At 35.3% G+C, this 21,340-nt stretch overlaps 1 protein-coding gene across 3 annotated transcripts in view; it reads right to left on the bottom strand.

The window, feature by feature from the left end:
* RASA2 (RAS p21 protein activator 2) overlaps positions 1–21,340 on the bottom strand; it is a 116,083-nt gene that overhangs the window by 51,615 nt on the left and 43,128 nt on the right. For all 3 annotated transcript variants that reach the window (XR_011074278.1, XM_068546013.1, XM_068546014.1), the window contains exons 5-6: positions 17,283–17,359; positions 1,033–1,116 (exon numbers count right to left, since the gene is read on the bottom strand). Coding sequence is in view for 2 of the 3 variants with exons in the window: in XM_068546013.1 (XP_068402114.1) it covers positions 1,033–1,116; positions 17,283–17,359 (161 nt within the window). In the remaining variant the exon portion in view is untranslated. The remainder of the gene's footprint in view (positions 1–1,032; positions 1,117–17,282; positions 17,360–21,340) is intronic.

Here is a 21,340-nt window from a genome sequence, read left to right as displayed (position 1 = left end):
CTATTAGGTATTGATTATAAACAAGAACAAAAACCAAAAACAGCTCCACTAGATTAAACATTTTTAACACACAAAACTCAATCCCTCTGATAGTATGAATGATACAGGATTGAGTATCTGCTTTTAGCAAACAGGTCAGGTTTATATTTTTAAATATAAAACCATCTATAATAATAATAGGATACTATTGTTTGAGAACCCAATAAGTACCAGGCATGGTGCTTTACATACATAGGGACAAACACATTTTTCAAAGTGACTTACTGGTGATTTTCTAAAAAATAAGAATACATAGCTTGGGGTTGGGAAGAAGCAGTGCATGTCTATGTGTATATACGTGTGTTTGTGTAGAGGGAATAGTATGCTCTTTGTTTCCTGATTCTAAACCTTCAAGTTGTAGACAAATTTCAGACTAGTCAGGCTCTGAAAGAAACCATAATGAAATTATAAAATAGAAAATACTACAAAGTGTGATAGATTTTCCATAAATTATCATAAGTAATTAAAATCATATCATATGATACAGTGCACTTCACCATGTTCTGGTACTTCAGCAGTTTGTCTACAGCTTGGAATTCTCTCTGTATAGCACAGATGCCATGAGCAAAAAAGGTATTTTTAGTCCTGAGTTGTTTTCCAGATAAAAATATAGAAATTCCTTTGCTATTTTGAGCTAGCATTTATTAAAACAGGATTCTACCTGCAATAAAATCTAAGACGTTTGAAACTAGGAAAGCTGATGATGAATGAAGGTCAGGTTTATGTTTTAAAGTACATTTTAACTACTATAAGACACAGGTTGCTCCCCATAGCCTAAGAGTCTGGCAGATTTGAAATGGCACTCATTTTCTTTTATAAAAATAGGAGTTGATTGTTTGCAAGTGAATAATAGAACTAACTGAAGATTTTTCTTTCAAAGCATTCGTTACTTTGTGTCATAAATAGCTATTTAGCAAGTTCTCTTAGAACTTTAATTTTGTAATTGTTAAACTTTAAAACTTAAAAATCTAATACTAATTCAATAAACATTACCTAGAAGGGCCCACAAGAGAAACTGTCGCATAAGGGTCACAGCTTTGTCCATTTATGAGAGGCAACCCATGGCATGCCTTGACACTAAGGAAGCATAAAGAAAAATTAACATTATTATATTCAAGTTAAACAACATAAAACATTTATATTCAAGTTAAACAACCTAAAACATTATCTTTAAATACGAATTAATACATTCAAAGGGTTAAAATTGTTTTCCACATGTCTGAAGTTGTATGCCTATATACCACCTACCCAAACATGTGTACATATGCATTTATTTACTTTCGCTGTATTTCCAAATAGGACTAGACCACCACAGTCAGTACTGAGACTACCAAATAATATTTGGATATACACAAGGTCTATCCAACAAGGTACACGCTGTGGTTTGATAATACATTAAAACTATTGTGGCTTCTAAAAAGGAAAAGAAAGCTGTGTGAACCTTAAAGGAGACACTACAAACCAAGTCAAATCTGTGGCATCATATCCTCTGCTAAAGCATGAATGAGAAACAAGGAAACAACTGTGGTTTCCACTTAAAATCTGATTCATAAATAAAGGGCAAGCCACATACAGTTCTGCAGCCTTTTATTCTGACTCTCAGTAACAGCTCCTGCATCATTCTGTAGAAAAAGTTTTAGACCATAAAAACCAAGGTCATCTCATCCACTCCATGACAACACAGTCATTGGTATTTACAGAGAACACAGAATCTGACTTAATGACCTGCTCCTCAAATTTTCTCTTTATTGAGTTCACGAATTTAGTTTAGCATCTAAAGGTGTGCATTTCCCAGTGCCTACAAGGAACTCCTGAGTGTTAGTGAAAAGTATTCTTTGTTGAAAGATGTGGGCTATTGAGCAACATCCTAATTTCTCTCCACAACCCACAGATCATATACGTGGGTGAGGTGCAAATGGTGTGCTGCCGAGTAAAGAAAGAAATGATAATATGACTCATTTCTATTAAATTGGGTATCAAAAGTCAAATTTAAAAAATTTCTGAAACTAACCGAAGAAAGTACAGGCCAAGATAACAATTCTGGTTATTAATGTCAGGCCTGGGTACAGTCAAATTTTCCCACTGTACATACTGTTTGAAATTTACACTTCTCAGGCTAAACCTCAAAATGATACCTGATTTTGATATAGTATTTGCAGTTTACTATTTATTTTCACAAAATGCATCAAACTCTCACAACTGCCTTTGAGAAGGGTATCATCATGCCATTTTAAAGAAGAAAGTAAGGCTCAAAAAGCTTACGTGAGAAAGTAACAAAATAAGGCTAAAGAGGTAATACAACTTGTGAGAAGTGGGCCGAGACTCAACTTCTACTTTCTTAACCCCATTTCTAAAATTTAAGTCCTCCTACAGTCCCACTGTGCCTGAATATACTGTATTACTTTCCTTCTAATACCAAATTTACCTCATGTAAACACTAATTATGTAAAATCTTAATCATAAAAATTCACTATAATTTTATGAGGTATAAAAACACTGAGAGGACTTCCCTGGTTGCACAGTGGTTAAAAATTCGCCTGCCAATGCAGGGGGCACGGGTTCGAGCCCTGGTCCTGGAAGATTCCACATGCCACAGAGCAACTAGGCCCGTGCGCCACAACTACTGAGCCTGCACTCTAGAGCCCACGAGCCACAACTACTGAGCCCACGTGCCACAACTACTCAAGCCCGCGTGCCACAACTGCTCAAGCCCGCGCACCTAGAGCCCGTGCTCCACAATAAGAGAAGCCACCACAATGAGAAGCCCGTGCACTGCAACGAAGAGTAGCCCCCGCTCGCCGCAACTAGAGAAAGCCTGTGCGCAGCAACAAAAACCCAACTCAGCCAAAAACAAACAAATAAATAAATAAATAAATAATTTTTAAAAAAATAAAATTAAAAAAAAAATGAGAATAATGGTGACTTCCCTGGTGGCGCAGTGGTTAAGAACCTGCCTGCCAATGCAGGGGACACGGGTTTGAGCCCTGGTCTGGGAAGATCCCACATGCCGCGGAGCAACTAAGCCCGTGCGCCACAACTACTGAGCCTGCGTGCTGCAACTACTGAAGCCCACGCGCCTAGAGCCCATGCTCTTCAACAAGAGAAGCCACTGCAATGAGAAGCCCGCTCACCGCAATGAAGAGTAGCCCCTGCTCGCTGCAACTAGAGAAAGCCCATGAACAGCAATGAAGACCCAACGCAGCGAAAAATAATAAATAAATAAAATAAATAAATTTATTTTAAAAAAATGAGAAAAATGCTGTTCAGTATACAAACACTTCTATAAGAATACCCACAAACCAAAAAAACAATACCCATAATCCAAAAGTATGAATCTATAAAAATAATCAGAAGTACTCAATTTTTAAATCTAAGTATAAAAATTGGGTTTTCTGACACACAAGTAGTATTATTAAATACAGATTATTTTATTTGTTACGTATGTTATGAAATATTTTCCTAATTACCTAGGATACAACTATTCTTCTAATTGGAAAATCAAGCAATTTCATGTCATAAACCATGGATAAGCTGAAAACGAATGTTAAAATAACCTTAGTATGCTAAATTATCTTGTATTTTATTTACATATGACACATAACGTATTTGATATTGACACATTTTTTAGGAATTACAAAGGAAAATAAGTTTAGTCCAAACTTGTTTATAATACAGAATGATCTGTTTTCCTTGGATTTTTTTTTTTTTAACTAAAAGACAAATATTAACTTCTACATACAGGAGTACGTAGTACAGGGAGTAACAGGGAACAGATTTATCCTTCCACCTCAAACACTTAAAAAAAAAAAAAAAAGGGTAGTATCAGCAGCTCAGGACAGTGATCTCTGATGGGGGGAATAAACAAAGTGAGCCCTCTAACTGTCCCAGCCTACTGTTAGATGGTCTCCCTGAGAAGAAAGGAAGGGCTGTCAGCTGGGGAAGGCCAAAGTGACTAGAGTTCCCAGGGCAGAGTACTGGAGGAAAGAAAGCTGCACAGAGAGAAAGAAACCTCCAGAGAGCTACGAAAGTACTGGTCCCCCGACCCACCCATACCCGGAGTCTCCAGCTGAGCGCTGATAAACATACACATGTGAGGAAACTCTCTGAGGCTGGGGGAAGAACCATTAGAAAAGAGCAGAGGGAACAATTCCAGAAGCCCACAAATGACTAGCAAGAGATCCCATGGGCCACAGTAAAAAGCTGGTAATTATGGGTGCTGCCACAGTAGTGGGAAAATATTAGTCCCAGACTAAAGGCCACTCTTGTTCCATCTAACAAAGCTTATAAGCAAACCACAAATGAATCAAACTGTTTCCAAGTAACTAAGTCTTCAAGTATATTCATAGGAATACAAAAATATCCAGCAACTTCACAATATCTAGCATCCAATAGAAAATAACCAGGAACACAAAGAATCAAGAAAATACAACCCATGATGAAAAAGAAAAACAAATCAATAGTAACAGATCCAGAAATGACACAGTTGATAGAATTAGTAGACAAGGACATGAAAAAAGTTATTATAACTATATTTCATATGTTTGGTAGAGACACAGAAGACATTAAATTTTGAAAGTCTACAAGGTTTGACATGAAAAACACACTGAGTGGCATTAACAGAAGATTAGATATGGCAGAAGAAAAGATTAGTAAACATGAAGACAGAGTAACAGACACATTACATAGATATGTGAATGGCCTAAGCATGCCAATTAAAAAGCAGAGATTTTCAGATTGGACAAAAAAAGTTATACAGTGGCTTTAAGACTCCTTTAAATATAAGATAAAATTAAGTTAAAAGTAAAAAAAGTGGAAAAATATATACCATACTAATACTAATTAAAAGAAAGCTGATTTAATGGGTAATGACAACCCAAATGTCCATTAGCAAGGGTTTAGCTGACTAAATTATAGTATCTATAGGATGGAATTCTAGGTAGTTGTCAAAAAGAATGAGGTAAATCTATTCTCTAATTACTCTGATATGGAGTGATCTTCAGGATATATTCTTAACTGAAAAAAGAGGAAGTTACAGAACTCTATACTCTGTGTAAGAATGGAGTGAGAAAACGAATATATTTTAATTTTTATTTATACATGTGCATATATTTATTTGCTTGTACTTGTAAAAATACTGGAATGAAAGGCCAAAACTTTTAAGTATAGGAGTTAGGAGGGTAGAGGACTGGGAATGGACTTATTCAAAGATACCTTTATATAGTTTTGAGTTTGGCAACATAGAAAACTTTTACATTTCAAAAGTAAGATTAAACTTAAGAAATAACCCTTAAAAAGTAAAGAAAAAACAAAAACAAACCTGAGAAACCACTAAAAAAAAAAAAAAGGGAATTAGTTCAAAGGACTAGAGCACAGTATTTGATTCTATATCCTTAGTGATATATTCTATATTCTTAGAACAAACAGAGCAGTAAGACCTCTAAAACTTCATTCAGTAACCTAATTATCAGTGGTAATACTGGTATTATTATTTTGAATCTATTGTCTATATCTTCAAAGATAATGTAAATAAATAATTATGTTGTTAAGTATTTATGTAAAGTTAGGGATTAAGATTTCCAATGTTAGAGGAAAGAGATACCAGTATAAAATCAAAGTTAGATTAAAAATCTTGTAATATTAAATTTAGAAACATGAAAAAAAAGAAGGCAAGTAAACCAGCCAGCCAGGCAGCCAGAGTGGCTATATTAATATCAAAGTAGACTTTGCAACAAAGAATATTACCAATATTAGAATAAAGAGGGTTATTTTATAATAATGAGTTCAATTTATCAAGCAGACATAAAAATCCTAAATGTTAAGTTCCTATTATAGCTGTAAAACAAATGAAGCAAAAACTGATAGAACTGCAGGGAGAAACTGACAAATCCACAAATAGTTAGCGATTTCAACACCCAATAAAGCAATTAAGAATGAAAGTTTAAACAATACTGTCAACCAACCTAACATAATTAACATTTATAAAAATCAGTGTATCCACCAAAAGCAGAAAACACTCTTCAAATGCACACAGAACATGTACCAATATAAACTATATTTTGGGGACAAAAAATAAGTTTTGGTAAACTTTAAAGTATTCAGATCATATAAAATATGTTGACAACAGTGGAATTAAATTAGAAATCAGCAACAAAAAGATATCTGGAAAACCCTCAAATATTTGGAAACAAAATTAACTTACCTCTAAATAATCCAATGGGTCAAAAAATAAAAGAAAAATTATAAAGTATTTTTAAATGAATGAAAATGAAAACTCAGTATATCAAAATTTGTGGGATCCAGCTAAAGTAGTACTTAGATGAAAATGGATAGCACTAAGGAAAGAAGAAAGATTTCCAATCACTGACCTCAGCATCAATCAAAAGAAACTTTAAAAAGAAGAGCAAATTAAACCCAAAATAAATAGAAATAATAAAAGTGAAAATCAATAAAAGAGAAAACAGAAAATATATAAAAACAATAAAATCAAAAGCCATTTCTTTAAGAAGGTCATTAAAATTGATAAACCCCTAGCTACACTGATTAGGAAAAAAAGAGTGAAGACACAAATTACCAACATTAGGACATCACCATGAAGTCTACACATATTAAAGGGTTAAAAAGGAATAACTGAACAACTTTATACAAAGAATTGTACAACTCAGATTAAATGGTCAAATTCCTTGAAAGATACAAACTACCAAAATTACTAAAAAAAATTTTTTTTGAATAATTATGTATCTATTAAAGAAGTTGAATTCCTGGTTAAAAACCTTTCCAACAAAAAACAAAACAAAAACATTCCAGGCCCAGATGGCTTCACTTGTGAATTCATATATTAATCATATAAAAAATAAATTACATCAATTCTATAGACACTCAGAAAATCGAAGAGGAGAAAATACTTCCCAATTCATTCAAAGAGACCATTAATATCCTGATTCCAAAACCAGACAAAGACATTACAAGAAAAGTACAGACCAATATCCTTCATGAACAGAGATGCAAAAATCCTTAACAAAATTTCAGCAAATCAAAGCCAGCAATACATGACAATATTAACACAACATGACCAAGTGGATGCTGGCTTAACATTCAAAAATCAATCAACAAGGTTCACCATATTAACAAATGAAAACAAAAAAAGCATAAGATCGTTTGAATATCCATCCCTGATAAAAATTCTCAGCAAACTAGGAGCAAAAGGGAACTTTCTCAACCTGATGAAGGACGGCTAACATTGTACTTACTGGTAAAAAACTGAAGGTTTTCTCTCTAAGATAAGGAATAAGACAAGGATGTCTGCTCTCACAACTTCTATTCAACATCGTACTGGAGGTTCTGGCCAGTACAATAAGGTAAGAAGCAGAAATAAAAGGTATCCAGACTGAAAAGGAAGAAGTAAAACTCTATTCATAGAGGACACAATTGTCTATGTACAAAATTCAGTGGAATCTATTTTTAAAAAGCTAGTAGAACTAATAAGTGAATGTAAAAAGGTTACAGGATACAAAACAATTTTTAAAATTTCCATATAGTAGCAACAACCATATATTCAATTTGTCTCAAGTTTCTCTCCTCAGGTTCTTTCCCTCAGCCTGTTTCTCTAATATAAAGATCACTGCCTGGACTTCAAGTCACTCTGTACCTATCTAATTTTTCTGTTTTTCTCTCCAAATTTCTTGACCTCCCCACTCACTCCTCACCCTACTGTCATTCTCCTCATTAAGGTCCCCTGAGTGTCAAATGCTATCCATGTTTTTCAGGGCTCCTCTCACTGGACTTCTTAGCTGCATGCAATATTCCTGATCACTCTCTCCTTGAAAACCTCTTCTCTCTTGGTTTCCTTGACCCTCACTCTCCTAACATCCCTCATATCACCTATCTGTCTCCTTCATGTTTTCCTCACATGTTTTTCTACATCTACTGCTGGATTTGCTCTCAGTCAACTGTTCTCTTTATGCTACATAACCTCCCTTAAGCCTACTTCTATCACATCTATTCTTATGGCCACAACTACCATCAACCATACATTTCTATATGAGATCTCACCACAGAGTTAAAGATTTTTATATCTAAATGCCTGATGGAAATGAAATCCCTACCTAGATGTTCAAGAGCAGCTAAAACTCAACTCATTACCATCTCTTATTAAAGCAGCTTCTCTTCCAGTATTTTCTCTTCATTGTGCATACCACCACCACCAAGCAACACAATCTAGAAATCTAGAGCCACACTTAAATTCTCCTTCCTCCTCACTTTCTATATCTAATCAATCAGTAAGTTTCAGTGATTCTACTCTTTAAATATTACTTCATCTGGCCTCTTTTCTCACATCTGCAACTGTTGCTCTGGCACAGAAGCCATCACCTCTGACTTGGATCACCCTAACACCCTTCAAATTCACCTTTCTATACTTACTGCTGTCACAAATCTGATCTTTCTAAAATGTAAATTTGTCCATACTCTATTGTCTACAATCTTCCAATAGTTCCATAAGCTCATATAAGTTTTATAAGGTCACATGGTACATAAGCGCCTCTTAAGATCTAGCTCCTGCCTATTTACCAATTTCTGACCAATCTTTGACTCAAGGTTCATATATTAGGCAACATCAAACTGCTTTTAATTATACACACACACAAACACCATGCTGTTTCTTGCCTCCATATTTTTGCCTATACTATTCTTTCCTTCTGGGGGAAAAAAAAAAACCCTCACTTTTTCTAGGCAAGCTTCTTTCTCTTCATCTTTTAAGAAGACAGTGTTACCTTTCGTCATTTAGTCGTTTTAAAATTTATTTAGTGCCTATTAAGTGCCAGATGCTGGGGCCATGAGGTGAATAAGACAAACACGGCCCATGCCCTCATGGAGCACGGAGTCTACCTGAAGAAAGAGATAACAAGCAATAAATGAAAAATAATAATAATTAGAAATACTGGCAAGTGCTATGGAAGAAAAAGAATAGGGTACCCTATTTTAGAGTAAGTGATATTTAAGTTGAAACTTAAAGGACAAGAATGAACCAGCTGGAAGAATGGGCATAAAGGCATTCCAGGCAAAAGGAAAGGCAAATGTACATCTCTGAGCTGGAAGAGTAATGTCACATTTGAAGAAGTGAGAGAAGGCCAGCAAGCATATGAAGAGGAAGCACGCCACAAAATGAAATCAAAGAGGCAGGCCGGGTCACTGGTTCTTATGGGCCACAGTAAGGAGATTGGATTTTATTCTAAAAGCACTGCAAAAATCACTAAGTGTTGGGGCTTCCCTGGTGGCGCAGTGGTTGAGAGTCTGCCTGCCAGTGCAGGCGACACGGGTTCGAGCCCTGGTCTGGGAAGATCCCACATGCCACGGAGCAACTAGGCCCGTGAGCCACAGCTACTGAGCCTGCACGTCTGGAGCTTGTGCTCTGCAACAGGAGAGGCCGCGATGGTGAGAGGCCTGCGCACCGCGATGGTGAGAGGCCTGCGCACCGCGATGAAGAGTGGCCCCCACTCGCCTCAACTAGAGAAAGCCCTCACACAGAAACGAAGACCCAACATAGCCAAAAATAAATAAATAAATAAATAAAATTTAAAAAAAAAAATCACTAAGTGTTTTAAGCAGGGGACTGTCATGATCTAGTTTATGTTTCAGAAGACCGCTCTGGGCTGCTTATAAAGAGAATGGATTGCAGACTGGAAGACCAGCTAAAAGATTATTGAAATAGTCAAGGTAAGAAATGATTGGTGGTTTGAAATAAGGAGGTGTCAGTAAGTATTATTAAAAATTAGAAAATTCAAGAAAAATTTTTATAGAATCAGTAAGAAATAGATCCAATCTTGGGGGAGAGAGAGGAGAAAAGATTTTAAGTGACTCCCATATTTCTGGCTTGAGCTGTGGGGAGGAGCTGGATAGATACAAGAATCAATATTGCAGTTTTAGATGTGTTAAATTTGCAATGCTGTGAGACATCGAAGGTAGGTAGACATGTAAGACTGGAGCTAGAAAAAAGATCTGGGTTGAATGCATAAGGTGCAGACAATTTTTTAAAAACTTTTTATTTTGAAATAATTTCTGACTTCCAAAAAGTTGTTAAATAATATGCAGAGTTCCTGTATACCCATCACCCAATGTTAACATTTTGTGTAATCAGAATAGAATTATAGAAGCAGGAAACTAACATGGATACGATGTTAGTTAATAATAAATAACAAGTTGTATTTAGCTGTCATGTCTCCTTAGTCTCCTCCATCCTAAAACAGTTCCTTACTTTTCCTGCTTTGCCCCATGATCTTGCCAGTACTGGCCAGTTATTTTGTAGAATATTCCTTAAATTGAACTTGTCTGATGTCTGTTCATGATTAGATTGAGGTTATGCATCTTGGTATCCTTCTCAATGCAAATTAACAGGAGGTACTGAATGTCTCATTATCAGGGACATTAACTTTGATCACTCAGTTAAGATGGTACCTATCAGACATCTTACAGGGTTATTCTTTGAGACTATGCATATATGCTGTTTGTCATTACACTTATGCTCACTTATTTAGCATCTCTAGATGATTCGTCCCTACACTAATTATTATTGTAGTGTTTGCTAATAGTGATGTTTCTATTTCCATCACTTGTCCTATATTCATCAATAAGGAAAAGCAGTCCTTTCTCTCCCGTGTATTTACTTAATTGTATCAGCATTGGCTCATGGATATTTATTTTATTCTACAGGTTTTAATCCATTATTATCATTACTTATTTTGATGATCAAATTGTCCCAGATTTGGTTATTTGGAGCTCAAGTTGACTTCAACATCCTTTCCACAGGCCCTCATTATTTTTTGAGCAATTCCTTACTTTCTGATTCCATAGATGCTCTGGGCTCATCTTGTATTTTTCTCTGCCCAAACCCTGAAACTAGTCACTGCTAAAAAGACAAAACAAAACAAGACAAAAAAAACCCCTCCACGTTCTTTTTATTGGAGCAGTTCTAATACTGTAGCCATTGGCCACACTTAGCTATTTAAATTATAATTAATTAAAATTAGACAAAATTTAAAATTTAGCTCTTTAGTTGCACTAGTCATATTTCAAGTTTTCAATAAGCCACACAAAGCTAGTGGCCACCGTATTGGACAGTTAAGACAAACAATTTCATCATCACAGAAAGATCTAGTGCATAGTGCTGACTAGAGAATGGTATTTAGAAGTCAAGATACGGGTGCTAAGTATGCTCATTGCTACTGGGATGACACAGTTTGCAGGCCTTCTCAGTGAACACTCAGAGCTAGTGTATACACACACACACACACACACACACACACCCATATCTATTAGACAATCTTACTTTGAGAAGTCTGCATTCAAAGGAGAGCAGAGAAATGGGGATGGTAGCTGGGAGAGGGGGCTGGAGATGAGGTCTGCGAAGGCATGTCTTTTAGAATGGAAGATCCTAGAACATGTTTACATGCTGGTGAGAACAATCTAAAAGAGCAGGTAAAGTTGATGAAACAGAAGAAGGGATAACTGAAGGAGCAAAGTCCTTTGTAGGGGAAAGAGAAAGAATCCAGAGTTCAGATGGAAGAATTCACTCCCAACAAGAAAAGGAGCACCTCATCGACTAAAACATAAGGACAAAAAGATGGAGGCCAATACAGGTTTGCAGATCTGGATTCAGGAAGATGTGACCAATTTGCAGTCTGTAGCGATGGAGAATCTCATAGGTGTATTAGAGAAGCACAGTAAAACTCCGTGATAGTTGTAAGTATCCATGTGAGGTTTGTGATCATGAATTTAAAGTAAAATTAGTCTTTCTGTGTGATTTTCTCCAGCAATATTCAGGTGCAGACTGAACACAGAAGAAGTTGAGTTCATTCATATAAAAGGAATATAAATATAAAAGGAAGAGAAGATCAGGGGAGTTTAGGGAAACTGTAAGAAAATGACTATAGTGACAGATCATAGAAAAAGACCTAGAAGAAAGTAAAAATAGGAGCAGGTAAGAAATGTGGTAGAGATTAGCGGATGGAGGTCTTACTGAAGTTCAGGAAATGCTACAGTGGGGAGCTTCCAGGTCTGGAGAATAATAGCAACTGCTGGGATATGAACCTTTCCACACACTACTCCCCAAAACTGTAGTTCAGCAAGGAGCACAAAGAAAACAATACATAAAACCATGCCTTGAGCATTACTGAAAAAACGAAAATACCACAAACTTCAAATACCTCTAAAGTTGAGAAATCAGCAGTAAGTTCCACAAAACTACTGCTGGAGTTCTGTTGCTGTATGGACAGTGAATATGGACAGTGGAGGCTTAAGTGAAAAAGAGAAGGAAGAAAAGAATGCAGATCAGCATATGTCCACATACAGACCTGTTTGTGAACATTTACAGCAGTTTTCTTTATAATAGCCTCAAATGGGAAACAATCCAAATATCCATCAACTGGTGAATGGGTAAACAAATTCCATACAAAGGAACACTATTTGTAAGTAAAAAGAAATGGACTGGTTTCCAGTTCTAGGACAAGATGGAGTACATGCACACCTCCTTCTTCTTCCCATTAAGCACTGCTAAAAACCCTAGATGTTAAACAAACATAAGAAAACTGAAAGGTGAAGAGAAGAAGGCAAGCCAATTAGAGATCTTGGGACCCAAGGAAATTGGGACCCAGCAGTGAATTCCCTGGGCTTTCTTACACTTTATATATCCCAGACTGAGTGCTAGAGAAGCTACCAACCCAGAAACACCCACCAATGGGAGCAGACAACAAAATGCCCCAAGAAAAGCCAGCTTTCTCTAGCCAAAGGACCAGGAACTGGGCAGCTTAGCAAGATAGAAACCATTTTTAGACAATAACCATCTACTCCAATCAAACACCATGAGAAACACTGTGGATCCACCCTCACCCCCATCAACAAAGGCCAAAAGTTGAGGGGAGAGCCTAGACTTCTACCTCTGACAGGTTGTAATGAGCCCCTTCTTCCCATGGAGTCAGTAGAGACCACATGAGGAGCCTGGATTTCCATCACCAGCCAGCACCAATGAGGCACTCCTCTCCCTCCACGCCAGGGTGGTGTCAGAGAATGCTGAGTGGGAAGGCAAGACTTTCACCACTTTCTAGGGGTAACTAACTCCTCCCAACCAGGGTGTCAGTGGAGGCCACGTGGAGCAGTAGAAAGGTACTCCTCCCTATCCCACCAAAGTGGTAACAGGAGGGAATTAAGGGGAACGTGAACTATGACTTTCCTTCAGCAGTAGCAAGGAACACTTCTCACTCTTCCCCCAGGGTTATCAGGAGCGGCTGAGTCAGGAACCTGGACTTCTACCTCTACCTGACAGTAATGAAACTGGGACTCCTCTTCCCCCACCAGCAGAGGGTCAGAGGAGCCTGGCTAAAAGAGAAGATTTAAACAAGATCTAGAGTCTCATTATATAATACCCAAAATGTCCAGGATAGAACTGAAAACCATTCAACATATGAAAAACCAGACAATCTCCCACTTAAATGAGAAAAGACAACTGGCAGATGACAAGACTGAGATAACATGGATGTTGGACTTATCTGACAAAAATGTGAAAGCAGCCACCATAAAAATGATTCAATGAGCAATTATGAACATGTTTGAAATAAATGAAAAAATAGAAAGTTTCAGCAAAAAAATAGTAAGTCTCACCAAGGAAATAAAGATATAAAGAAGAACCAAATGGAAATTTTAGGACTTAAAAATACAATAACCAAAATAAAAATAATTCAATAGTTGACTTTAACAGTAGAATGGAGAGGACAGAGGAAAAAACCAGTGAGCTTTTAAAGACAGAACAACAGAAATAACCCAATATGAACAACGGAGGGAAAATAGACCGGAACAAAAAAGGGCAGAGCCTCAGGGATGTGTGGGACAATAACAGATCTAACATTCACGCCACTGGAGTCTCAAAAGGAGAGGAGAGAAAGCTGGCAGGGCTGATAAATTTAACAAGAAATAATGGCTAAAAGTTTCCCAATATGGCAAAAGACATAAGCATATAGATTCAAGCTGAGCCAACATCAAACATGATAAACCCAAACAAATCTATAGTCAAACTAAAACACTTAGAAAACTAAAGACAAAGAAAAAAATCCTGAAAGCATCCAGAGAGAAACATAGGAAAACCTGCATAGGAAAAACACTTTGAATGATAGTGGATTTCTCATCAAAAATCATGGAGGCCAGAAGGAAGTGGTACATTTTTCATGTGCTGGGGAAAAAAAAAAAAAAAAAGAACTATCAACCAAGAATTCTATATCCAGTGAAAATATCCTTCAGGAATCAAGAAAAAAATCAAGACATTCTCAGATGAAGAAAAACTAAAAGAATGTGTCACCAGTAGACCTATCCTAAAAAAATGGTAAGAGGAAATTCTCTAAACATAAAGACAGTGATAAAAGAAGGGATCCTGAAATGACAGGAAGGAAAGAATATGGAAAGAGCAAAAATATGAGTAAATACAATAGACTTAGAATTCTCTTCTTTTCTAAATTGTGTTAATAACTGAAAGAAAAATTATAACACTTTGATGTGGTTTTCACTGTTGCACAGGAAATACTTAACACAATTATATTACAAATGGTGGAGGATTAAAAGGTAAGGTTTCTACATGTTATTCTAACTGCTAAAATGTCAACACCAGTAGACTCTAAGGTACACATGTACAATGTAATACCTAAAGCAACCACTAAAAAAACTATACAAAGAGATACACTATAGATTAAAAAAACACTATAGATAAATCAAAATGTAATTCTAAACAAGTTCAAGTAACCCACAGGAAAAAGAAAATAGAGGGGACAGAAAACAAAAAATAAAATGGTGGATTTAAGCCTAACATATCCATAATTATATTAAAAGTAAATGTATAAATTCACTAAATAAAAGACAGAAATTGGCAAAATAGATTTTAAAAAGTGACACAACTATATTCAATCTTTAAGAAACTTGTGCACAACTGGCTGGATCTGAGTGGAAAAAAGCCAATCTCAAAAAGTCACAAACTATTAAGAGTCCATTTGCGTAAGATTTTTGAAATGACAAAATTTTAGATATGGAGACAGATTAGAGGTTGCAAACGATTAGGGATGGGGGTGGGGAAGGAGTGGTTGCGACTATAAAGGGGTAGCATGAGGGAAATATTTACAGTGATAAAATAGTTTTGTATCTTAATTGTGGTGGTGGTTACACAAATCTACACATGTGATAAAATGATACCCTGTACACTATACAATGTCAATTTTCTGGTTTTTATACTGTATTTATAGTTATGTAAGATGTAACCACTGAAGGAAACTAAGTTTAGAGTACACAGGACCTCTCTGCACTTTGCAATTTCTTGCATATCTATGATTATCTCAAAATTAAAAAAATCAAACTGCCAGAGTTCAAATCCAGGCTCTACTCTCCCTGTACAAACCTGGGCTTATTTATCCAATCTGTGCATCGTTTTGTCATCTGTAAAACGAGGACAACAGTATCTACCAAGTTATGGCAAGAAACAAAGAAAATAATATCTAAAAAAGGATGAACTCCTGATACATAATGTGGATGAATCTCAAAAGCATGCTAAGTAAAAGACACAAGAGACTATATATTATATAGATCTGTTCATATGACATTTTGGAAAAGACAAAAACTATAAGGAGAGAAATCAGATCATGGTTGCCTAGAGCTGGATATAAAGAGAGGGGACTGAACACATCTCTGAGTAATGCCTTTTGGTATAGTTCTGACTTTTGAACTCATCCTGATATTCTACATATTCAGTAAAATAAAAGTAAACCAACAAGGATGGGGGAAAACAACATTAAACTAAATGCAAACCAAATCAATCCAATTAACTGTATTTCAAATGTACAACATAAGTGAACTGAGCAGGGCAGAGAGTAATCCAAATACTTTCACTATATGCTCTCAGTCTAGGGGGAAAAACTGTAAACAAATCCTGTTTTTAGTAGGTAAATCCAAACTGAGGAACATGTGAAAAAACAACTGGTCTGTATTCTTCAAAAATCTCACTACCATGAAAGACAACGAATAGCTGAAAGTACAGGTTAAGGAGATTAGAGACATGACAACTGAATGTAATACATGATCTTGAACTGTACCCTTTCTTGGAGAGAAAAAAAAATGTCTTAAAGGACATTATTGGAACAGTTGACAAAAGTGAAATATTGTAACTGTAGATTAAAGTATTGAAATATAAAAACTACAGATTATACTTTTATTGTAACAATGTTAAATTTCCTGAATTTGATAACTGTACTAAAGTACATTTAAATATTATATTTAAGAGAATATCCTTTTTCTTAGGAAATACACACTGATATATTAAGGATCATAATATGTGCAACCTTCTTTAAAAGAGTTCAGAAAAAATTAACTGAGTAATATTATATATAGTATTTTATGTATATATATAAGCACATAATATCAATATGTATATTTATATAGAGAGAGAATACCTCAAAGGATCTGGGGTGTTCATAATTAGGAGAATAAATTATAGTCTGGAGCAGCAGTAGGAGAGTAATATTGACCCTACTCCCTGGCTCTAAGGTATATGGGTATGATAGAATACATAGCCTCAGACTGAGAAGGCAGTAGAGGAAACAGTACTTCAGGGGATATTCACGTATCAGTTAAGACAAAGAGAGAAAACATTCAGAAGTCAGGGATATCCCATTGTTTGTTGACAACACAGAGGAAGGGTTTGGGTGAGAGGGAAAAGGTGGAGGATTGGGCTGAAACAGATTTCCAGAACAGTTAGAAGATTAGAGTCGGGGTGATAAAAGTAAGTTGAGAGAAAAGAGGAAAAAAGGAATTCAAAGTAGGTGAGAATCAATACTGGTAATCTCAAGGTATACATTTAGTTTTAGCCCCAAGGTCCCTAATGCTCTGCTGTGTTATATCTAGAGTTTCTAGAGGCCCTCTACTGGGAAGCTTTTCCAACTCGTTGCTGCTAGGTGGTTAGACACGTTTATCTGTGATCCTATATCTATCATGTAACACACATTAAATAAATACTGCTTGAATGAATTAATGACTCATCATATGTAATCTGAGTAGACTAGATGTGAGAAAATAAAGTGGAAAACAAATTAATAAAGAAATGGCATAGCAGAGTTCATTTCTGAAAAAAGTTTCTGAAGTATTTAAAATAAGGAGTTGGCTTAAAATTCAAAGAATACAAAATGGAGAATTATATCTAGTTGACTTGGTAAAAGAAATATGCTTACTGTACAACAAGCTGCTGGCACACAGTTCCATTTTCTGTTATCAGTTCATTCAATTTTAATTCAAGGTGAACTTTACCCTATAATGAAAAAAAAAATTACAAACTGAGAAGTCTATTTTACTGATAAAATATTAATTAAAGGTATGTACTTTTTCAAATGGTAGCCATAATATTTAGTTATTCACTAACTAAATACTAGTGATCCTTAGCACATGGCTTTGTCTCCATTAAGTATTTGTTAAATGACTAATAACCAACAATGTAGATCAAAATCTGAAAAATAAGCAGTCAAATGCTTATATCAAACGTGGTATTCAAATCTAAGAATTTTATGCCCAGTTCAACACATATTTATCTCAATTATCATGAATCAAAAAGAAATATAAAACTTACATTTTAGGGAATTTTGCATTTAGCAAATTACAAGATGTAGAATGCTTTTTCCAGAGAAGATAATAAGTATAGAGACAGTATCATTAAAAGACAGAGAAATCATACAATTCTACAACAATAAAACTAAGTTAAAGCTAGTAAGATTCAATTTGTCAACACTTATTTTTCTCAAATAATTAAGATTTATGGAATATCTACTACATTTTAGGAGGCACTGTGGGAGTGGGTAAGAATCCAAAGAAGTATAAAACGAAGTCGCTGCTTATAAGAACTCGCAATCTAGTTGGGCAGACAATAAATAAAAGATAACAATATATGGCCAAGAGCACTGATGAAAAAATGGGATACTGAAAATGAAAATAAAGGACTACTTTCTTAAAAAGCCATTAATAAATGGGTTTTTAAAAAATTCAGTAGTATAAGTTTTAAGCAAACTATCAACTTCTCAAGAAACAAAGGCTTAGGAACAATATAATCTGGAGCTTGATATTTCTACCCTGCCACTGGTGATGAGCAATTCTAAACTGGTTGTGAGCAATTCTGAACTGGTTAAGAATCAGTGTTGGATTACCTCCACCCAGCTGACAAGACAAATTGCCACATTGCCAAGTGGAAATTTCAGGGGTGTGATATCCAGGGACTAATGACATAAGTTATTTCATCAGAGATAGGAAAGTTTATTATCTAGTCACTGTTCCTCTTTGGAACAACCTTTTCAGACATACACAGAAATCTAACCTGAATCAGCCTATTTTTAATGGGCATATTTTATACAAGAGTGAGTCTGAGGTCCACTAACTACAAATCTCAGGGTTAGACGGATGAGCGATAAACACTGATGGATCTCAACACAAAAGTCTGCATGAGAAAGCTAAGCTCTAAAAAACAAAGGCAATAGCTGTCATAAAATCAGCAGTTAGGTGGAATTGGAACTATATCTAGCCAACCTTCCACTAAAAATCTAGACACAAATATTTATAAAACCATACATAATTTATAAAATAGGTCTTTCATTAGTCCAGCATTTAATATTCACAACCCCTACTATTCAAGAGTGACCTCAAGAAGGTTCATGATATGTAGTAATTTATAATATTACTCAACCAGAATTTTGAATCATATTTGCTGTCACACCAGCATCTGTGTCACTTGACAAATAAGTGAGCCTAGCCAACTGCACCAACATTTACATCTCAAAGCAGTTGTACCATTTTAACATGTATGTATTTTATGGTAGAAACCGTATACTAACAAGGCACTCCCAACTGTTTCTCAGGAAATGTCTAGGATCTAATCTATTTTTAAAACAATACAAACTTAATATAGAGTAGGAAAAAAGTATAATAATTTCATTCACAACTAAAAATCACAGCACTGTAGCAACTCAAGACTAGAAATCAGAAGATATTTAATGGGGTTCTACCAGGAATCATTATCAGAGTCAGAGCCTACCTAATATGTTCATTACTCCCGCTGGCTGTTAAACAGAACATTCCTTTGGCATTAGTCAACAATAACGTAATTACGTATTAACCTGGTCAAGAAAAGAGTGGGGAGAGAACAAGCAGACACAAGACACATACTATAAGGGTGGAACACTAAAATTAAAAAGCATTATGAGTTAAATTAAGGAAATTATAATTTCTAAACTGGAAAACACTACCTCATTATATACTTTAACATGGAAATATATACATGATACTTAGTAGAAGAAACAAGTCACAAAAGAGGGTGTATAATACAATATTAATTTATAAAAATAAAACATACTATATATATTACTATATAAAATTACTACAAGGCTATCTACCAAAACACTGATAGAACTTATCTTTGGTTGGTAGGATTTCAAATTTTTTTCTTTTTGTTCATCTAGATTTTGTAAGTTTCTACTACCATTGTGTTTTGCTTTCTAATAAAGAAAAATGAACAAGAAGTTTTAAAAATTATTTGAAGCTATTTTTTAGTGTTAGAAACCCAAATTTGAAAACATTTAAGAAAAATTTAGTATTCCTTACTATGTTCACATGACAGTTCAGTTTTACTTACATTTGTCACCATTTTATAGAGTTAGATTGTAGCAAAACAAGTTTATTTGGGGGGTGGGGAGGAGAGTTCAGCAAAACATTTCCTAGTTTCCCTTGAAGCCAGGGATAGTGGCTAAGGATAGCCATAAGATACAGTTCTGGCCAATGAGATATAAACAGAAGTTGCCGGTAGAGCATCCAAAGAAGCTTATTGCAAAGGCCTCCCTAACTTCAGCAGTGGCTTGAGAAGCTGGAAAGCTTACTCAAAACTTTCCACAATCTCAACTGGGCATGATAAAAATGGGAGCCCAGGGCCCACCAAGATAGAGTGGCTCTCATAAACACCCAGGCTTTCTGTTGGAACCTTTGAAGGCCTATGCTTGAGTACAAAGGGTGAACAACATAGATCAGCCTTTACAAAGAGTAAAACCTAGCCTGGAATCAGCCAAATCCCTAACTGGATTAAAGTGATCGGCCTCTAGCCTAACCACATGCCAAAAGCAAAAGTAAATCTTTCCTGGAGGAAGAAAAAAATATCATCCAGAGTTTCAAGTTATCTCTAAAATATTTCATATTTCAATGTCCAGCATTCCATCAAAAATTACAAAGCATGCCCTAAGACCACACACCAACCCACCCCCCGCAAACACAAAAACCAAAAAATCAAAAACTGACAAAGAGCAGCAGATTCACAGGAGACATAGATGTTGGAGTTAACGGACAGATTTTTCTTTTTTTGAAATAGAAAACAAAATGAAAACTCAGCAAATACCTGGAAAGTATAAAATATGTCAAATGAAAAATTTAGAATTAAACAATAAAATAACCAAAATGAACATGTATTTAACAGATTAGCCACAGCTGAAAAGAGGACTGGTGAAATAGGAGATAGATTAGTCAGAGAGGGAGAAAGTATAAGAGACATATGAGACATAGTAAAATGGTCTATTATTCACATAACTGAAGTCCCAGAAGAGAGGAGAAAGAATGAACAGGGGAAAAAAAAAAGCTGAAGAGATAATTGCCTGGAATTTTCCTAAACTGAAGAAAGACAACAAGGCACAGTAATCAAGAGCCCCTAGGAACACCCAAGTAGGATAAAAAGAAAACCACACGTAGGTGCAGCATAGTAAAACTGATGAAAACAAAATATAAAGAGAAAATCCTAAGGCAACTAAAAAAAAACAGGGACATTACTTACAAAGAGGTAACTGTTAAGATGCTGACAAGGAACTATATTTGGTGATAAACATGCAATGTGATTCGGTCCACAACAGCTTTCTTATTATCCAACCTCCTAGGGGAGGTTCAGTGACAAAATAGTATACCTTTCACATGTCAGAAAATAATGGAAGCTCAAATATCTGACACTATATTCTATACTTCTATTTAAAAATAAATCAGATACTTAAAGGGTATTATTCTATATATATTTCATACCACTAATTATATTAGGTTGATATAAGCAATTATATCACATTAATTTGTATTAGGCAGCGTATTTAGGAACTTATTACTGTCTGAAGGTTTATATTCTAACTTTATTTCAGTTACTATTTCAAAAATTTCACATAGAAAAATCTGTGATTATTTTAATTTTATAGTATGTATAGTCTTGGTACCATTTAGAAGATATTAT

This window comes from Eschrichtius robustus, chromosome 6, assembly GCF_028021215.1.
Source record: "Eschrichtius robustus isolate mEscRob2 chromosome 6, mEscRob2.pri, whole genome shotgun sequence".
Taxonomy (NCBI): Eukaryota; Metazoa; Chordata; class Mammalia; order Artiodactyla; family Eschrichtiidae; genus Eschrichtius; species Eschrichtius robustus.
The sequence above is the reverse complement of the archived record's forward strand: the minus strand, read 5'-3'. Positions and strand labels throughout refer to the sequence as shown.